The sequence below is a fragment of the Oncorhynchus nerka genome, unplaced genomic scaffold (assembly GCF_034236695.1).
Source record: "Oncorhynchus nerka isolate Pitt River unplaced genomic scaffold, Oner_Uvic_2.0 unplaced_scaffold_2083, whole genome shotgun sequence".
Classification (NCBI taxonomy): domain Eukaryota; kingdom Metazoa; phylum Chordata; class Actinopteri; order Salmoniformes; family Salmonidae; genus Oncorhynchus; species Oncorhynchus nerka.
In genome coordinates, this window is record NW_027039240.1 from 20,939 (window position 1) to 43,046 (window position 22,108).

Consider the following 22,108-nt stretch of genomic DNA (forward strand, 5'->3'; position numbering starts at 1 on the left):
CACTATCTGGGATTGTCAGAGTAGGCACGCATTGACCAATCTACCTTTTGGAGCATGACAGCAGAGTCCATTTTACAAGTCAAATGATCAACTGTTTTTACAAGCAAGGAAGGAAGGAAGGAAGGACTCACTGAATTCAAGAACAAGGCAATGACATAGTAGCAATAGGAGAAAAACTAAAAATCCCATTTACTGTGGCATGACAGTTTGTTTTGCGAAAACGATTGTTGAATCATCATGAAAATGCCTTTGAACTCTTCTCGTTGAGAGGACTTTCCTCTGACTGGATTGGTTAAAGTTTAAGTCCCATCTGAATAAGTACTTTTGAGTAATAACTGAAACAAAAATGGCAGCAGACAGAATTAATTCCCGCACTGAGGAAAGAAGCTCCTGGAGTGACAACACCAAGCCCCCTCCACCACCACCCTCAGCTCCCAGGCTTCACTCAAAGGTGAAAGCCTTTGGCTATACAGGCAATAGAGTACCACAGTATGTGTCATAACACCCATAAAACCCAGTGCTCAAACGGGGAAATGGTTCCAATCGTTTCCCAACCATTCATTTTTTCTATTCAATTTTAGAAACACTGAACATAAGGGCTGTGTTTCATGTAGGCCCACCCTGGCACGACGCCCTGACAACCACGCAAATCGGTCTCCGACAAGGTGGCTTTTAATCAACAGATTCTATGTAATACTGTATATCTCTAAGTAACTAAACACAGTATTTCCGTGTGATTGACAGGTGACCGTTTTGAAGAACAGCGAGGCTGAGAACCACCTGATCACCATGACAACACTCAGAATGGAACACACACAACATTCTAATTCTGGACCTGTTATTTACACCCCCAAAACATTTCTTCTTCTCCTGACCCATAATAGTGGCATTTAAAAAAAAATATATATATATATATATATATGATTTTTCTTATTTTAAAAGGTGTTTCAATATATGTTGTGTTGTATAATTCATTCAGCAGCAGTCCTTTTAAATGGGTAATCTGCAGATCAAAAATACAAATCCACCCAGCCACTGTTTTGGTAAACAGCTGTGTAACCTATACAGCCGACGTGTGTTCCTGGTTCCTGGTTCCTGATATGACTACGACTATCTGAGAATATAACTGATTGATTTGAATATAAAAGTAATACTTTTTTTATTTTTCAATTTAACATCTAGATACTATCTTACATTTTGTAACATAAATTAATTTCCTCATTCCTGTATGAATAAACATTAAAACCACTAGCTGGCTGTCTTTCTCCGTGCTTCCATAACCAACTAAACTCATTCCTGTATGAATAAACATTAAAACCACGAGCTGGCTGTCTTTCTCCATGCTTCCATAACCAACTAAACTCATTCCTGTATGAATAAACATTAAAACCACGAGCTGGCTGTCTTTCTCCGTGCTTCCATAACCAACTAAACTCATTCCTGTATGAATAAACATTAAAACCACGAGCTGGCTGTCATTCTCCGTGCTTCCACAAAGTGAAAGTAACTTTTGTTTTGTTTCACTCTTCTACTTACCGTCTTTCCTTGAACACATTATGTTCCTATGAGGCTTTTTTTCCCCGGGTTTACTGACCGGAACTCAGTTTTAATTTCCTATTACAAACAGCTTTCAGCAACAATATTTAAAAAACAACAACATGTGAAATGAAGACGTCAGCAGCTTGTTGTTTCGGGGGAATTATTCTGTGCATCGGGCTTTCGTTGAGAGCAACAGGTAGGTTTCAACTTTAATTATAGTTTTTTAATTCCGATACCAGAGAGATTTTTATTTAAAAAAACAGGCACTTTGTTTTTATCAAACACTCACGTCGATTTTCGGCCCCAAAAAAAAGACAGAGCGACATGTTTTTTTATTTCCTTACGCTCACAACGTAAGTAAATACTCTGTCCGGCGTCATGTCTGGAGACCGTTCCAATGAGACAGGTGTCGTTGACAACAAACCTTGGTTACATTCCAAACACTTAACAGACACACCCTCACTTCTGATGACGTTACCTGACCTCTGACGAGTTTACACGTGCAAGGGGAGGGAGGAGAAGGAAGGAGAGGAGAATGCCTGTTTACAAACTTTTTTTTTGTCTACCGTAACTAAGATGCTGTGTTAAAGGCCATTTTTTTTATTTTACCTTTATTTAACCAGGCAAGTCAGTTAAGAACAAATTCTTATTTTCAATGACGGCCTTGGAACAGTGGGTTAACTGCCTGTTCAGGGGCAGAACGACAGATTTTTGAACCTGCAACCTTTCGGTTACTAGTCCAACGCTCTAACCACTAGGCTACCCTGCCGCCCACAGATCTGCTCTCTTTAGTTATTGTTACTTATTTGACATTTATTTATGTGAAAAAGGTATTGTATTCTATTTTTTTATGATCAATTTTCACTTAAAATAGTTGGTGTCCTTTTTCCTTTTGAATAATTATTTTGTATTTAATTTCTCAGAATAATAGTTCCTGATTTACACTAAAAGAGGGTTTTTAAGTCTCTCTTTTACTACAGAGAACCCTTGGTTTGATGTTGAACATCATTTTCTGTTCGGTTGAATTTCAAAAGACCGGATAACATCTAGCTCAGAGTTTTACAGAAATCAGCTATTTTCACTTTAAGTTGACTTAAATGGTGCAGATCTCGTTTCCTTATCATTCACTGCTCCTACGTCTTTCACTCATCCTGCAGTTACTGCTTTTATATCATCTTTGTTGTTTTGTCCTGCAGTTACTGCTGTTATATCATCTTTGTTGTTTTGTCCTACAGTTACTGCTTTTTTATCATCTTTGTTGTTTTGTCCTACCATTATTGTTTTTATATCATCTTTGTTGTTTTGTCCTACCATTACTGCTTTTATATCATCTTTGTTGTTTTGTCCTGCAGTTACTGCTGTTATATCATCTTTGTTGTTTTGTCCTACAGTTACTGCTTTTATATCATCTTTGTTGTTTTGTCCTGCAGTTACTGCTTTTATATCATCTTTGTTGTTTTGTTACTGCTTTTATATCATCTTTGTTGTTTTGTCCTACAGTTACTGCTTTTATATCATCTTTGTTGTTTTGTACTACAGTTCTTGCTTTTATATCATCTTTGTTGTTTTGTCCTACAGTTACTGCTTTTATATCATCTTTGTTGTTTTGTCCTACAGTTACTGCTTTTATATCATCTTTGTTGTTTTGTCCTGCAGTTACTGCTTTTATATCATCTTTGTTGTTTTGTTACTGCTTTTATATCATCTTTGTTGTTTTGTCCTTTACTGCTTTTATATCATCTTTGTTGTTTTGTACTCATCTTTGTTGTTTTGTCCTACAGTTACTGCTTTTATATCATCTTTGTTGTTTTGTCCTACAGTTACTGCTTTTATATCATCTTTGTTGTTTTGTCCTGCAGTTACTGCTTTTATATCATCTTTGTTGTTTTGTTACTGCTTTTATATCATCTTTGTTGTTTTGTCCTACCATTACTGCTTTTATATCATCTTTGTTGTTTTGTCCTACCATTACTGCTTTTATATCATCTTTGTTGTTTTGTCCTACCGTTACTGCTTTTATATCATCTTTGTTGTTTTGTCCTACCATTACTGCTTTTATATCATCTTTGTTGTTTTGTCCTACAGTTACTGCTTTTATATCATTTACATTTACATTTAAGTCATTTAGCAGACGCTCTTATCCAGAGCGACTTACAATCTTTGTTGTTTTGTCCTGCAGTTACTGCTTTTATATCATCTTTGTTGTTTTGTCCTACAGTTATATCATCTTTGTTGTTTTGTCCTGCAGTTACTGCTTTTATATCATCTTTGTTGTTTTGTCCTACAGTTACTGCTTTTATATCATCTTTGTTGTTTTGTCCTACCATTACTGCTTTTATATCATCTTTGTTGTTTTGTCCTATAGTTATTGCTTTTATATCATCTTTGTTGTTTTGTCCTACAGTTATTGCTTTTATATCATCTTTGTTGTTTTGTCCTACAGTTACTGCTTTTATATCATCTTTGTTGTTTTGTCCTACAGTTACTGCTTTTATATCATCTTTGTTGTTTTGTTACTGCTTTTATATCATCTTTGTTGTTTTGTCCTACAGTTACTGCTTTTATATCATCTTTGTTGTTTTGTCCTACAGTTACTGCTTTTATATCATCTTTGTTGTTTTGTCCTACAGTTACTGCTTTTATATCATCTTTGTTGTTTTGTCCTACCATTACTGCTTTTATATCATCTTTGTTGTTTTGTCCTACAGTTACTGCTTTTATATCATCTTTGTTGTTTTGTCCTACCATTACTGCTTTTATATCATCTTTGTTGTTTTGTCCTACCATTACTGCTTTTATATCATCTTTGTTGTTTTGTCCTGCAGTTACTGCTTTTATATCATCTTTGTTGTTTTGTCCTACCATTACTGCTTTTATATCATCTTTGTTGTTTTGTCCTACCATTACTGCTTTTATATCATTTTGTTCCAATATAATATCTTATTGGAGCCAACTGGTAAATGCAGAGGGTCTTTTACTCAGTTATAAGGAATTCTGATCACTTTACAAGGTCCCTGTAACACCTAAAGATGTTACCATTGTTTTAGATTCCTCCGGTGTTGCTGTATTATTCAGTCAAGACCCTCAGACCTTCCATTGACCCTGTTGACTCATCAGTAGGGTCATGGCCTCATGGGTCTCCCGGTTGCGGCCGGCACAGGTATCGACCCAGCATCTGTAGCAACGCAGTTTTTTGCACTGCGATGCAGTGTCTTAGACCGCTGCGCCACCCGGGAGACCCCATACACAAAGTTTTTAATGCTTATCAACCCGTTTGGGCTGAGATCCCGCTAACGGAATCGATATGACAACAGCCAGTGAAAGTGCAGGGCGCCAAATTCAAACAACAGAAATCTCATTAAATCTCATTAAAATTCCTCAAACATAGAAATATCTTACACCATTTTAAAGATTTTAAAGATACACTTCTTGCTAATCCCACCACAGTGTCTGATTTCAAAAAGGCTTTACGACGAAAGCAAACCATGCGATTATGTTAGGTGAGTGCCTAGTCACAGAAAAACACAAGCAGAAATAGAGATAAAATGAATCACTAACCTTTGATGATCTTCATCAGATGACACTCATGGGACTTTATGTGACACAATACATGTATGTTTTGTTCGATAAAGTTCATATTTATATAAAAAATCTCAGTTTACATTGACGCGTTATGTTCAGTAGTTCCAAAACATCCGGTGATTTTGCAGAGAGCCACATCAATTTACAGAAATACTCATAACAAACATTGCTAAAAGAAACAACTGTTATGCATGAAACTTTAGATAAACTTCTCCTTAATGCAACCGCTGTGTCAGATTTCAAAGAAGCTTTACCAAAAAACCTTACCATGCAATAATCTGAGTACAGCTCTCAGAGACCAAAACAGCCAAACACATATCCGCCATGTTGTGGAGTCAACAGAAGTCAGAAATAGCATTATAAATATTCACTTACCTTTGATGATCTTCATCAGAATGCACTCCCAGGAATCCCAGTTCCACAATAAATGTTTTGATTTGTTCGATAAAGTCCATAATTTATGTACAAATACCTCTATTTTGTTCGCGCATTTAGCCCAGTAATCCAAATTCGCGAGCAGACGAAAAGTCAAAAAGTTCCGTTACAGTCCATAGAATCATGTCAAACGAAGTATAGAATCAATCTTTAGGATGTTTTTAATCATAAATCTTCAATAATGTTCCAACCAGAGAATTCCTTTGTCTGTAGAAATGCAATGGAAAGCCAACTAACTTTCAATGGAACACGCGTGGTCAGCTCATGCCTCTCTGGCAGAGCCCTGACTCAATCCCCTCTCATTTGCCCCCACTTCACAGTAGAAGCATCGAACAAGGTTCTAAAGACTGTTGACATATAGTGGAAGCCTTAGGAAGTGCAATATGACCCCATAGACACTGTGTTTTCGATAGGAAAAGAGTTGAAAAACTACAAACCTCAGATTTCCCACTTCCTGGTTGGATTTTTTCTCAGGTTTTTGCCTGCCATATCAGTTCTGTTTTATTCACAGACATCATTCAAACAGTTTTAGAAACTTCAGAGTGTTTTCCATCCAAATGTACTAATACTATGCATATCTTAGCTTCTGGGACTGAGTAGCAGGCAGTTTACTCTGGGCACCTCTGGGCACCTTATTCATCCAAGCTTCTCAATTCTGCCCCAGTCATAAGATGTTAAACAGTACTCTAAAATATTTTTATTTAAATGGTAATTTTATGTTTTGAGCACAGAAACAAATGAGAAAATATGGATAAATAAATTATGAAATGTTAATTATGGAAAGCAGTCCATGCTTTCATCTGCCAGAGAGTATCCCCAATCGGCCCGAGCCCCAAGTAATACATTTAGGCCAGATAACTCACACCGGAATCGGTGCAATGAAATGCAAATGAATTACTGCAAATTAAAAAAATTACTTAAAAATCATACAATATGATTTTCTGGATTTTTGTTTTAGATTCCGTCTCTCACAGTTGAAGTGTACAGACCTCTACATGCTTTGTAAGTAGGAAAACCTGCAAAATCGGCAGTGTATCAAATACTTGTTCTCCCCACTGTATGTGTATTTTAGCAAGCTAGCTTCATACTTTTCTCTTAGATGCTGAAGCCTTTTTGATTACATTTGACTCTCCGCGTAGAGTTTAATACGTTTGCATTGACTTGTGGGTCATATCAACCCCGCAAGTGACCAAAGTTGTTCACTCGCTCCCTCGAGCTAAATCGAGGGTCAAGGGGGGTCCAACGTTTGTGAATTGGACCTCCACTTAAGATGGAAATCGAACTACATCCGGTTTCGACTGGATTCCCCCCCCCCAGAGGGAAAGTGGCTAGCGCAAAGGGCAAAGGGCAAAGGGCTGAGGGGGTAAAAAATAACATGTTTAGACTGCAGCCCCTGTTCAGATAATAATGGGGCGTTCACTATCGGAGTTATCAGAAGCTCAGATAATAATGGGGCGTTTCACTATCGGAGTTATCGGAAGCTCAGATAATAATGGAGTGTTCACTATCGGAGTTATCAGAAGCTCAGATAATAATGGGGCGTTCACTATCAGAGTTATCGGAAGCTCAGATAATAATGGGGCGTTTCACTATCGGAGTTATCGGAAGCTCAGATAATAATGGGGCGTTCACTATCGGAGTTATCGGAAGCTCAGATAATAATGGGGCTTTCACTATCGGAGTTATCGGAAGCTCGGATAATAATGGGGCGTTCACTATCGGAGTTATCGGATGCTCGGATAATAATGGGGCGTTCACTATCGGAGTTATCGGAAGCTCAGATAATAATGGGGCGTTCACTATCGGAGTTATCGGAAGCTCAGATAATAATGGAGTGTTCACTATCGGAGTTATCAGAAGCTCAGATAATAATGGGGCGTTCACTATCAGAGTTATCGGAAGCTCAGATAATAATGGGGCGTTTCACTATCGGAGTTATCGGAAGCTCAGATAATAATGGGGCGTTTCACTATCGGAGTTATCGGAAGCTCAGATAATAATGGGGCGTTTCACTATCGGAGTTATCGAAGCTCAGATAATAATGGGGCGTTTCACTATCGGAGTTATCGGAAGCTCAGATAATAATGGGGCGTTTCACTATCGGAGTTATCGGAAGCTCAGATAATAATGGGGCGTTTCACTATCGGAGTTATCGGAAGCTCAGATAATAATGGGGCGTTCACTATCGGAGTTATCGGAAGCTCAGATAATAATGGGGCGTTTCACTATCGGAGTTATCGGAAGCTCAGATAATAATGGGGCGTTTCACTATCGGAGTTATCGGAAGCTCAGATAATAATGGGGCGTTTCACTATCGGAGTTATCGGAAGCTCAGATAATAATGGGGCGTTCACTATCGGAGTTATCGGAAGCTCAGATAATAATGGGGCTTTCACTATCGGAGTTATCGGAAGCTCGGATAATAATGGGGCGTTCACTATCGGAGTTATCGGATGCTCAGATAATAATGGGGCTTTCACTATCGGAAGCTCGGAAGTTACAAGTGGGAATTTCATTTGAATGAGTCTAGACTGAATACCAGTCTTTTAGCTAACATTCCACTCCTTGGAATGGAATGTTCCACTCCTTGGAATGGAATGTTCCACTCCTTGGAATGGAATGTTCCACTCCTTGGAATGTTCGCTAAAAGACTGATTGGCCTTTTAGGCAATGTCAATGTTCAATATGCAGCCTGATTTACAGTTTCTGATTGGTACTTGGATTTACAGTTTCTGATTGGTACTTGGATTTACAGTTTCTGATTGGTACTTGGATTTACAGTTTCTGATTGGTACTTGGATTTACAGTTTCTGATTGGTACTTGGAAACCACATCAATATTTTCCATGACGACGTTATGGAACATAACCTGCACGCAATTTTGGCTCAATATATATAATTAGAATTTTCACAACAACATCAACAAACAATACCGCCGTGACCTTGTGAGAAGACAGTGGCAATGCAAGATCATGTTGTTCATAGCGGCTAGAGAGGACTGGAGAGGACTAGAGAGGACTAGAGAGGACTGGAGAGGACTAGAGAGGACTGGATAGGACTGGAGAGGACTAGAGAGGACTGGAGAGGACTAGAGAGGACTAGAGAGGACTGGAGAAGACTAGAGAGGACTAGAGAGGACTGGAGAGGACTAGAGAGGACTAGAGAGGACTGGTGAGGACTGGATAGGACTGGAGAGGACTAGAGAGGACTGGAGAGGACTAGAGAGGACTGGAGAGGACTGGGGAGGACTCCGTAATGAGAGATACATAATGATAGATTCACCGCCGTGACCTTGTGAGAAGACAGTGGCAATGCAAGATCATGTTGTTCATAGCGGCTAGAGAGGACTAGAGAGGACTGGCGAGGACTGGAGAGGACTAGAGAGGACTGGCGAGGACTGGAGAGGACTAGAGAGGACTAGAGAGGACTGGAGAGGACTAGAGAGGACTGGAGAGGACTGGAGAGGACTAGAGAGGACTGAGAGGACTGGAGAGGACTAGAGAGGACTGGAGAGGACTGGAGATGACTAGAGAGGACTGGATAGGACTGGAGAGGACTAGAGAGGACTAGATAGGACTGGAGAGGACTAGAGAGGACTGGAGAGGACTGGAGAGGACTGGAGAGGACTAGAGAGGACTGGAGATGACTAGAGAGGACTGGATAGGACTGGAGAGGACTAGAGAGGACTAGAGAGGACTGGAGAGGACTAGAGAGGACTAGAGAGGACTGGGGAGGAGTAGAGAGGACTGGAGAGGACTGGAGAGGACTAGAGAGGACTATCCTTCCTGTTTGGCCCTGTCCGGGGGTGTCCTCGGATGGGGCCACAGTGTCTCCTGACCCCTCCTGTCTCAGCCTCCAGTATTTATGCTGCATTAGTTTATGTGTCGGGGGGCTAGGGTCAGTTTGTTATATCTGGAGTACTTCTCCTGTCCTATTCGGTGTCCTGTGTGAATCTAAGTGTGCGTTCTCTAATTCTCTCCTTCTCTCTTTCTTTCTCTCTCTCGGAGGACCTGAGCCCTAGGACCATGCCCCAGGACTACCTGACATGATGACTCCTTGCTGTCCCCAGTCCACCTGGCCATGCTGCTGCTCCAGTTTCAACTGTTCTGCCTTACTATTATTCAACCATGCTGGTCATTTATGAACATTTGAACATCTTGGCCACGTTCTGTTATAATCTCCACCCGGCACAGCCAGAAGAGGACTGGCCACCCCACATATGCTCTCTCTAATTCTCTCTTTCTTTCTCTCTCTCTCGGAGGACCTGAGCCCTAGGACCGTGCCCCAGGACTACCTGACATGATGACTCCTTGCTGTCCCCAGTCCACCTGACTGTGCTGCTGCTCCAGTTTCAACTGTTCTGCCTTATTATTATTCGACCATGCTGGTCATTTATGAACATTTGAACATCTTGGTCATGTTCTGTTATAATCTCTACCCGGCACAGCCAGAAGAGGACTGGCCACCCCACATAGCCTGGTTCCTCTCTAGGTTTCTTCCTAGGTTTTGGCCTTTCTAGGGAGTTTTTCCTAGCCACCGTGCTTTTACACCTGCATTGTTTGCTGTTTGGGGTTTTAGGCTGGGTTTCTGTACAGCACTTTGAGATATCAGCTGATGTACGAAGGGCTATATAAATAAATTTGATTTGATTTGATTTGATTTGGAGAGGACTAGAGAGGAGTAGAGAGGACTGGAGAGGACTGGAGAGGACTGGAGAGGACTCCGTAATGAGAGATATATAATGATAGATTCACTCAAGTTATATGGGGTCGTAGTAGTTACACTATATGACCAAAAGTATGTGGACACCTGCTCGTTAAACATCTTATTCCAAAATCATAGGCTTTAATATGGAGTTGATCCCCCCTTTGCTGCTATAACAGCCTCCACTCTTCTGGGAAGGCTTTCCACTAGATGTTGGAACATTGCTGCTATAACAGCCTCCACTCTTCTGGGAAGGCTTTCCACTAGATGTTGGAACATTGCTGCTATAACAGCCTCCACTCTTCTGGGAAGGCTTTCCACTAGATGTTGGAACACTGCTGCTATAACAGCCTCTACTCTTCTGGGAAGGCTTTCCACTAGATGTTGGAACATTGCTGCGGGGACTTGCTTCCCGTTCAGCCACAAGAGCATTAGTGAGGTCGGGCACCGATGTTCGGTGCTTAGGCCTGAACCATGAAAAACAGCATCATCACTCCAGAGAACTTGTTTCCACTGCTCCAGATTCCAATGACAGCAAGCTTTCCACTCCACTCCAGCCGACGCTTGGCATTGAGGTGATCTTATGCTTGTGTGCAGCTGCTCGGCCATGGAGACCCATTTCAAGACACTCCCGACGAACAGTGTTGACATTGCTTCCACTAGTCTCCTTTTCCAACTCAGACATATGTCTACTTTTCCAACTCAGACATATGTCTCCTTTTCCAACTCACACATATGTCTCCTTTTCCAACTCAGACATATTTCTCCTTTTCCAACTCAGACATATGTCTCCTTTTCCAACTCAGACATATGTCTCCTTTTCCAACTCAGACATATTTCTCCTTTTCCAACTCAGACATATTTCTCCTTTTCCAACTCAGACATATGTCTCCTTTTCCAACTCAGACATATGTCTCCTTTTCCAACTCAGACATATGCTCCTTTTCCAACTCAGACATATTTCTCCTTTCCTAAAAACATAGTCAACATTATTATTATCAAATGAATTGACCAGGAACGTTTGAATAGGGGGGGAGAGAGACAGCTATACTATCACTAGAGACTTATGCCTTATTCCACAGGATGTGTCTTTTCCAAACTGTTTTTTTTATTTTTTAAACTAAGGAAGCCTGGAGGTTTTTACTTCAACGTCTAGACGATAAAAGGCCACAATGATCATTTGTGCTTGGTTGCCAGATCCTTCAGATAGTATTCATACCCTTTGGACTCATTCCACATCTTGTGTTACAGCTTGGTTGCCAGATCCTTCAGATAGTATTCATACCCTTTGGACTCATTCCACATCTTGTGTTACAGTTTGAATTTAGAATGGTGCCTGAAGGAAACGAGGGCTGTTTTATGGGATCCTGACCAATCGTGACCCAGCACCGCTTTTCAGTCATATGTAGCAACATTTTAAAATGGTGTTTTTACATTGGTTAAAATTAAAAGCAGAAACTCAGAGCTACAAAATGGTATATCATACACTGCAGTCAAGGAACAATAGGGGAAGTCATTCTGCTTTGAATGTTGATAAACTTGTAACTCTACTTCTGAGAAAATGGCCCTTGAATTTTTGGTGCACCTACTGGGGAGCTCTTGTTTGTCTACATTCATTCAGCAACGTTCACACCCTCTTAAGCCTTTAGCCCCACCCAATTCAGCAACGTTCACACCCTCTTAAGCCTTTAGCCCCACCCATTCAGCAACGTTCACACCCTCTTAAGCCTTTAGCCCCACCCATCTCTTTAAGGAGTCACATGTGAGGCCATGTGCTAAACAGAGGGAGTAGTGTAGTAAACAACCAAAGATTACGACTAAAAGTGGTAAAAGTAGTAGCCTACAATAAGGAAAAACTCCAGGTTAAAATACACTTTATCGAGTCCTTGGTCAATATACTGACTTTGGTGCAGGTCATGTTGTTTTACACGTTACCATCTCTGGTAAACACACACTACATCAAATAAAATACACGTTTATTTGTCACACGTGCAGGATACAGGAGGTGTAAACTGTACAGTGAAATGGTTACTGGCATAGTAGTAAGAAAAAAACAGAACGTGTCAATATATTAAAACAAGAACCACAAGTATCAATGCCAGTAGAGAGAGAAGAACACAAGAACAACAAGTATCAATGCCAGTAGAGAGAGAAGAACACAAGAACAACAAGTATCAATGCCAGTAGAGAGAGAAGAACACAAGAACAACAAGTATCAATGCCAGTAGAGAGAGAAGAACACAAGAACAACAAGTATCAATGCCAGTAGAGAGAGAAGAACACAAGAACAACAAGTATCAATGCCAGTAGAGAGAGAAGAACACAAGAACAACAAGTATCAATGCCAGTAGAGAGAGAAGAACACAAGAACAACAAGTATCAATGCCAGTAGAGAGAGAAGAACACAAGAACAACAAGTATCAATGCCAGTAGAGAGAGAAGAACACAAGAACAACAAGTATCAATGCCAGTAGAGAGAGAAGAACACAAGAACAACAAGTGTCAATGCCAGTAGAGAGAGAAGAACACAAGAACAACAAGTATCAATGCCAGTAGAGAGAGAAGAACACAAGAACAACAAGTATCAATGCCAGTAGAGAGAGAAGAACACAGGAACAACAAGAACAACAATACCAGCCAACAACGACCTGAACATTATATACAAACAATACCAGCCAACAACGACCTGAACATTATATACAAACAATACCAGCCAACAACGACCTGAACATTTTATACAAACAATACCAGCCAACAACGACCTGAACATTATATACAAACAATACCAGCCAACAACGACCTGAACATTATATACAAACAATACCAGCCAACAACGACCTGAACATTATATACAAACAATACCAGCCAACAACGACCTGAACATTTTATACAAACAATACCAGCCAACAACGACCTGAACATTATATACAAACAATACCAGCCAACAAGTAACGACCTGAACATTATATACAAACAATACCAGCCAACAACGACCTGAACATTATATACAAACAATACCAGCCAACAAGTAGCGACCTGAACATTATATACAAACAATACCAGCCAACAACGACCTGAACATTATATACAAACAATACCAGCCAACAACGACCTGAACATTATATACAAACAATACCAGCCAACAACGACCTGAACATTATATACAAACAATACCAGCCAACAACGACCTGAACATTATATACAAACAATACCAGCCAACAACGACCTGAACATTATATACAAACAATACCAGCCAACAAGTAACGACCTGAACATTATATACAAACAATACCAGCCAACAAGTAACGACCTGAACATTATATACAAACAATACCAGCCAACAAGTAACGACATGAACATTATATACAAACAATACCAGCCAACAAGTAACGACCTGAACATTATATACAAACAATACCAGCCAACAACGACCTGAACATTATATACAAACAATACCAGCCAACAACGACCTGAACATTATATACAAACAATACCAGCCAACAACGACCTGAACATTATATACAAACAATACCAGCCAACAACGACCTGAACATTATATACACACAATACCAGCCAACAACGACCTGAACATTTTATACAAACAATACCAGCCAACAACGACCTGAACATTATATACAAACAATACCAGCCAACAACGACCTGAACATTATATACAAACAATACCAGCCAACAAGTAACGACCTGAACATTATATACAAACAATACCAGCCAACAAGTAACGACCTGAACATTATATACAAACAATACCAGCCAGCAAGTAACGACCTGAACATTATATACAAACACGCACACCAACATCGGGGAAACAGAGGGTTAAATAATGAACATGTAATTGGGGAATAGAAACCAGGTGTGTAGAAAACAAAAGACAAAACAAATGGAAAATGAAAAGTGGATCGGCGATAAGCTAGAAAGCCGGTGACGTCGACCGCCGAACGCCGCCCGAACAAGGAGAGGGACTTCGGCGGAAGTCGTGACACTCTCGGGTTAGTTATAAAAAACATCAGCTAACGTTAGCATGCTAGCGGTAGCTAAGACTCTTGTCAGTAGAGGGCGCACATAAGGAGAAAATTCAAGTATTTCATTCACCATGTCATTTTGTTTTTTTTCTCCAGGGTCGTCTCAGATTCAACTTGTCGGTTCAGCTGATCCAGTCGTTGCCTTGGCTGGTGACGACGTCATACTACCATGTTACCTGGAACCCCACGTCAGTGCCGTGGAGATGATGGTGGAGTGGACAAGATCTGACCTGAAAACTCAAAGGGTCCATCTTTACCGTGAAGGTCGAGACTCCGACGGTGAACAGCTTCCGTCCTACAGGGGAAGGACATCACTGTTTAAAGAAGAACTGAAGAACAGCAATGTCTCCTTAAAACTGACCGGAGTTACTCTCTCTGATGCTGGAGACTACAAGTGCTTCATTCCAACACTGAAGGAAACAACCATTCCACTCATTGTTGGTAAATCATAAATACTGGAGTGGACAAGTGTTCAGAGGTTTCTGAGTACAATCATAGCTCTATATGCTGAAAGGGGAAATGATTGTGTCTGTTTTTATCTTGTATCTGTGTAGGTGATGTATCTCAGCCGGTGATCTCTGTTGTATCTTGTATCTGTATCTCAGCCAGTGATCTCTGTTTTATCTTGTATCTGTAGGTGCTGTATCTCAGCCAGTGATCTCTGTGTTATCTTGTATCTGTGTAGGTGCTGTATCTCAGCCAGTGATCTCTGTTTTATCTTGTATCTGTAGGTGCTGTATCTCAGCCAGTGATCTCTGTTTTATCTTGTATCTGTGTAGGTGCTGTATCTCAGCCAGTGATCTCTGTTTTATCTTGTATCTGTAGGTGCTGTATCTCAGCCAGTAATCTCTGTTTTATCTTGTATCTGTAGGTGCTGTATCTCAGCCGGTGATCTCTGTTGTATCTTGTATCTGTATCTCAGCCAGTGATCTCTGTTTTATCTTGTATCTGTAGGTGCTGTATCTCAGCCAGTGATCTCTTGCTGTATCTCAGCCAGTGATCTCTGTTTTATCCTGTATCTGTGTAGGTTTATCCTGTATCTGTAGGTGCTGTATCTCAGCCAGTGATCTCTGTTTTATCCTGTATCTGTAGGTGCTGTATCTCAGCCAGTGATCTCTGTTTTATCCTGTATCTGTGTAGGTGCTGTATCTCAGCCAGTGATCTCTGTTTCATCTTGTATCTGTAGGTGCTGTATCTCAGCCAGTGATCTCTGTTTTATCTTGTATCTGTAGGTGCTGTATCTCAGCCAGTGATCTCTGTTTTATCCTGTATCTGTGTAGGTGCTGTATCTCAGCCAGTGATCTCTGTTTTATCTTGTATCTGTAGGTGCTGTATCTCAGCCAGTGATCTCTGTTTTATCTTGTATCTGTAGGTGCTGTATCTCAGCCAGTAATCTCTGGTTTATCTTGTATCTGTAGGTGCTGTATCTCAGCCAGTGATCTCTGTTTTATCTTGTATCTGTAGGTGCTGTATCTCAGCCAGTGATCTCTGTTTTATCTTGTATCTGTAGGTGCTGTATCTCAGCCAGTGATCTCTGTTTTATCTTGTATCTGTAGGTGCTGTATCTCAGCCAGTGATCTCTGGTTCATCTTGTATCTGTAGGTGCTGTATCTCAGCCAGTGATCTCTGGTTCATCTTGTATCTGTAGGTGCTGTATCTCAGCCAGTGATCTCTGTTTTATCCTGTATCTGTGTAGGTGCTGTATCTCAGCCAGTGATCTCTGTTTTATCTTGTATCTGTGTAGGTGCTGTATCTCAGCCAGTGATCTCTGTTTTATCCTGTATCTGTGTAGGTGATGTATCTCAGCCAGTGATCTCTGTTTTATCTTGTATCTGTATCTCAGCCAGTGATCTCTGTTTTATCTTGTATCTGTGTAGGTGCTGTATCTCAGCCAGTGATCTCTGTTTTATCCTGTATCTGTGTAGGTGCTGTATCTCAGCCAGTGATCTCTGTTTTATCTTGTATCTGTGTAGGTGCTGTATCTCAGCCAGTGATCTCTGTTGTATCTGTAGGTGCTGTATCTCAGCCAGTGATCTCTGTTTTATCTTGTATCTGTGTAGGTGCTGTATCTCAGCCAGTGATCTCTGGTTTATCTTGTATCTGTAGGTGCTGTATCTCAGCCAGTGATCTCTGTTTTATCTTGTATCTGTAGGTGCTGTATCTCAGCCAGTGATCTCTGTTTTATCCTGTATCTGTAGGTGCTGTATCTCAGCCAGTGATCTCTGGTTTATCTTGTATCTGTAGGTGCTGTATCTCAGCCAGTGATCTCTGTTTTATCTTGTATCTGTAGGTGCTGTATCTCAGCCAGTGATCTGTTTTATCCTGTATCTGTGTAGGTGCTGTATCTCAGCCAGTGATCTCTGTTTTATCCTGTATCTGTAGGTGCTGTATCTCAGCCAGTGATCTCTGTTTTATCTTGTATCTGTAGGTGCTGTATCTCAGCCAGTGATCTCTGGTTTATCTTGTATCTGTAGGTGCTGTATCTCAGCCAGTGATCTCTGTTTTATCCTGTATCTGTGTAGGTGCTGTATCTCAGCCAGTGATCTCTGTTTTATCTTGTATCTGTAGGTGCTGTATCTCAGCCAGTGATCTCTGTTTTATCTTGTATCTGTAGGTGCTGTATCTCAGCCAGTGATCTCTGTTTTATCTTGTATCTGTAGGTGCTGTATCTCAGCCAGTGATCTCTGTTTTATCTTGTATCTGTAGGTGCTGTATCTCAGCCAGTGATCTCTGTTTTATCCTGTATCTGTAGGTGCTGTATCTCAGCCAGTGATCTCTGTTTTTATCCTGTATCTGTAGGTGCTGTATCTCAGCCAGTGATCTCTATTAATGGAACCAAAGACTGGGGGGTGGTCCTGAAGTGTGACTCCGGAGGCTGGTACCCACAGCCTGAGCTTGAGTGGTTGGACAGTCATGGAAATGTCCTCTCTGCTACTGAACCCACTGAGACAAGCAACTCAACAGAGACCGAGATTAACCCTGAGGGTCGCTACACCGTGAGACGATATGTCACCGTCCGGAACACTGACAACAACAGGTTCACCTGTAGAGTTGTACAGTCGCAGATCAACCAGACAAGGGAGACACAGATTCATGTCCCAGGTGAGGTTTTCATTGGTTAACCCACGTACCTGAGACCTTTTCTTTAGATAGACTAGTGGAAAAGATTGGGTTTCCAATAGGATGACCTTGATGGTCTAAGCTGTTTTGAGTTGTATTATGTTATACATTATAATTTACTCCCTGTCATACAGTAGATATATAGGTGTTATAATGGTTCTACCTGTCATACAGTAGATATATAGGTGTTGTAATGGTTCTACCTGTCATACAGTAGATATATAGGTGTTATAATGGTTCTACCTGTCATACAGTAGCTATATAGGTGTTATAATGGTTCCACCTGTCATACAGTAGATATATAGGTGTTATAATGGTTCTACCTGTCATACAGTAGATATATAGGTGTTGTAATGCATTATAATGTAATGCATTTTTTCCAAGATGGCATAGCAGTTCAGACGTCTTTTGTCCTCGTCTTGTCGTGTCGTGTATATATATATATTTACAACTTTTTTTTCACATACATTTTATTTTTATTTTCCATCAACTCATCTTCAATACACTCTCCTGCAACCTGCCTCACCAATTGATATGTATAAATACGTATTATTTACCTCAAATCTGCAATCCTCCAAGAAGCTAGCCAGAAGCTAATCAGAAGCTAGTTAGCTTCTTTACTGGCAACTCGTTCGTATTCAGCTAACCACGGTTTGTGGTCATTAGCTATCCTTTAACTCGAAAATCTATCGCCAGTTTTGTACGGCGCAGCGCGGCTCGGAACGGAACATACCGGACCGATTTTTTCTCTCCATGTCCCTGGATTTCAACTGCTCTCTGGACATTCACTCCCGGATCTCACAGCTAGCTGGCTGCTATCCGTGTGTCTATCTGCTTTCGTCGATTCCGGAGCAAACATCAATTACTCCGGAGCTAGCGAGCTCCGTCAACCACTCCTGAGCTCCGTCAATCACTCCTGGGCTGCAGTCACCTATCCGGACCCGTTTACTGCCTACACGGAGCCCCTCCGGGCCCTCACAACTGGACTGCCGACGTTATCTACCCGAAGGAGATCCGGCTGGCTCCTCCGTCGCGACGTTACCTGAATGCCCATCTGCGGCCTGCTAACCGTTAGCTGTTTTACCGGATGCTCTCAGAATAGACAATCGGACAATTTATTTATTTTTATTATTAACATGTTTCTTCTTGGGCCTCTATAACTATATCTATTGTTTTTATTTTTTTGTTGTTGTGTGATTTGGACTAATCCCCTCAAACACGGAACTCCACTAATCTACTGACGGAACGCAAGAGGTGGCTAACAACAGACCTCCATCCTATGCTAGCTTGCTACCGATGTCCTGGCTAGCTGTCTAAATCGCCGTGACCCCAAACCAACCTCTCCACTCCCTGGACCCTTTTGATCACTCGACTAAGGATGCCTCTCCTTAATGTCAATATGTCTTGTCCATTGCTGTTCTGGTTAGTGTTTATTGGCTTATTTCACTGTAGAGCCTCTAGTCCTGCTCACTATACCTTATCCAACTTATTAGTTCCACCACCCACACATGCAATGACATCTCCTGGTTTCAATGATGTTTCTAGAGACAATATCTCTCTCTTCATCACTCAATACCTAGGTTTACCTCCACTGTACTCACATCCTACCATACCTTTGTCTGTACATTATACCTTGATGCTATTTTATCGCCCCAGAAACCTCCTTTTACTCTCTGTTCCAGATGTTCTAGACGACCAATTCTTATTGCTTTTAGCCGTACCCTTATTCTTCTCCTCCTATGTTCCTCTGGCGATGTAGAGGTGAATCCAGGCCCTGCAGTGCCTAGCTCCACTCCTATTCCCCAGGCGCTCTCTTTTGATGACTTCTGTAACCGTAATAGCCTTGGTTTCATGCATGTTAACATTAGAAGCCTCCTCCCTAAGTTTGTTCTTTTCACTGCTTTAGCACACTCTGCCAACCCGGATGTTCTAGCTGTGTCTGAATCCTGGCTTAGGAAGACCACCAAAAATTCAGAAATTTTAATTCCAAACTACAACATTTTCAGACAAGATAGAACTGCTAAAGGGGGCGGTGTTGCAATCTACTGCAAAGATAGCCTGCAGAGTTCTGTCCTACTATCCAGGTCTGTACCCAAACAATTTGAACTTCTACTTTTAAAAATCCACCTCTCTAAAAACAAGTCTCTCACCGTTGCCGCCTGCTATAGACCACCCTCTGCTCCCAGCTGTGCTCTGGACACCATATGTGAACTGATTGCCCCCATCTATCTTCAGAGCTCGTGCTGCTAGGCGACCTAAACTGGAACATGCTTAACACCCCAGCCATCCTACAATCTAAACTTGATGCCCTCAATCTCACACAAATTATCAATGAACCTACCAGGTACCCCCAAAGCCTTAAACACGGGCACCCTCATAGATATCATCCTAACCAACTTCCCCTCTAAATACACCTCTGCTGTCTTCAACCAAGATCTCAGCGATCACTGCCTCATTGCCTGCATCCGTAATGGGTCAGCGGTCAAACGACCTCCACTCATCACTGTAAAACGCTCCCTGAAACACTTCAGCGAGCAGGCCTTTCTAATCGACCTGGCCGGGTGTCCTGGAAGGATATTGATCTCATCCCGTCAGTAGAGGATGCCTGGATATTTTTTAAAAATGCCTTCCTAACAATGTTAAATAAACATGCCCCATTCAAGAAAATTAGAACCAGGAACAGATATAGCCCTTGGTTCTCCCCAGACCTGACTGCCCTTAACCAACACAAAAACATCCTATGGCGTTCTGCATTAGCATCGAACAGCCCCCGTGATATGCAGCTGTTCAGGGAAGCTAGAAACCGTTATACACAGGCAGTTAGAAAAGCCAAGGCTAGCTTTTTCAAGCAGAAATTTGCTTCCTGCAACACTAACTCTAAAAAGTTCTGGGACACTGTAAAGTCCATGGAGAATAAGAACACCTCCTCCCAGCTGCCCACTGCACTGAAGATAGGAAACACTGTCACCACTGATAAATCCACCATAATTGAGAATTTCAATAAGCATTTTTCTACGGCTGGCCATGCTTTCCACCTGGCAACTCCTACCCCGGTCAACAGCACTGCACCCCCAACAGCAACTCGCCCAAGCCTTCCCCATTTCTCCTTCTCCCAAATCCATTCAGCTGAAGTTCTGAAAGAGCTGAAAAATCTGGACCCCTACAAATCAGCCGGGCTAGACAATCTGGACCCTTTCTTTCTAAAATTATCTGCCGAAATTGTTGCCACCCCTATTACTAGCCTGTTCAACCTCTCTTTCGTGTCATCTGAGATTCCCAAAGATTGAAAGCAGCTGCGGTCATCCCCTCTTCAAAGGGGGGACACTCTTGACCCAAACTGCTACAGACCTATATCTATCCTACCATGCCTTTCTAAGGTCTTCGAAAGCCAAGTCAACAAACAGATTACCGACCATTTCGAATCTCACCATACCTTCTCTGCTATGCAATCTGGTTTCAGAGCTGGTCATGGGTGCACCTCAGCCACGCTCAAGGTCCTAAACGATATCTTAACCGCCATCGATAAGAAACATTACTGTGCAGCCGTATTCATTGATCTGGCCAAGGCTTTCGACTCTGTCAACCACCACATCCTTATCGGCAGACTCGACAGCCTTGGTTTCTCAAATGATTGCCTCGCCTGGTTCACCAACTACTTCTCTGATAGAGTTCAGTGTGTCAAATCGGAGGGTCTGCTGTCCGGACCTCTGGCAGTCTCTATGGGGGTGCCACAGGGTTCAATTCTTGGACCGACTCTCTTCTGTATACATCAATGATGTTGCTCTTGCTGCTGGTGAGTCTCTGATCCACCTCTACGCAGACGACACCATTCTGTATACTTCCGGCCCTTCTTTGGACACTGTGTTAACAACCCTCCAGGCAAGCTTCAATGCCATACAACTCTCCTTCCGTGGCCTCCAATTGCTCTTAAATACAAGTAAAACTAAATGCATGCTCTTCAACCGATCGCTACCTGCACCTACCCGCCTGTCCAACATCACTACTCTGGACGGCTCTGACTTAGAATACGTGGACAACTACAAATACTTAGGTGTCTGGTTAGACTGTAAACTCTCCTTCCAGACCCATATCAAACATCTCCAATCCAAAGTTAAATCTAGAATTGGCTTCCTATTTCGCAACAAAGCATCCTTCACTCATGCTGCCAAACATACCCTTGTAAAATTGACCATCCTACCAATCCTCGACTTTGGCGATGTCATTTACAAAATAGCCTCCAATACCCTACTCAACAAATTGGATGCAGTCTATCACAGTGCTATCCGTTTTGTCACCAAAGCCCCATATACTACCCACCATTGCGACCTGTACGCTCTCGTTGGCTGGCCCTCGCTTCATACTCGTCGCCAAACCCACTGGCTCCATGTCATCTACAAGACCCTGCTAGGTAAAGTCCCCCTTATCTCAGCTCGCTGGTCACCATAGCATCTCCCACCTGTAGCACACGCTCCAGCAGGTATATCTCTCTAGTCACCCCCAAAACCAATTCTTTCTTTGGCCGCCTCTCCTTCCAGTTCTCTGCTGCCAATGACTGGAACGAACTACAAAAATCTCTTAAATTGGAAACACTTATCTCCCTCACTAGCTTTAAACACCAACTGTCAGAGCATCTTACAGATTACTGCACCTGTACATAGCCCACCTATAATTTAGCCCAAACAACTACCT

General features: G+C 41.7%; 1 protein-coding gene across 1 annotated transcript in view; it reads left to right on the plus strand.

Annotated features, from left to right (window-relative positions):
* Positions 1-201: 201 nt before the first annotated feature.
* The window catches only part of LOC135567415 (butyrophilin subfamily 2 member A2-like), a gene marked incomplete at its 3' end in the record, with an annotated part of 30,033 nt that continues 8,126 nt past the window's right edge, over positions 202-22,108 (plus strand). The window contains exons 1-3 of the mRNA XM_065014815.1: positions 202-1,735; positions 14,396-14,740; positions 17,099-17,401. Of these exons, the coding sequence (XP_064870887.1) occupies positions 1,666-1,735; positions 14,396-14,740; positions 17,099-17,401 (718 nt within the window). The remainder of the gene's footprint in view (positions 1,736-14,395; positions 14,741-17,098; positions 17,402-22,108) is intronic.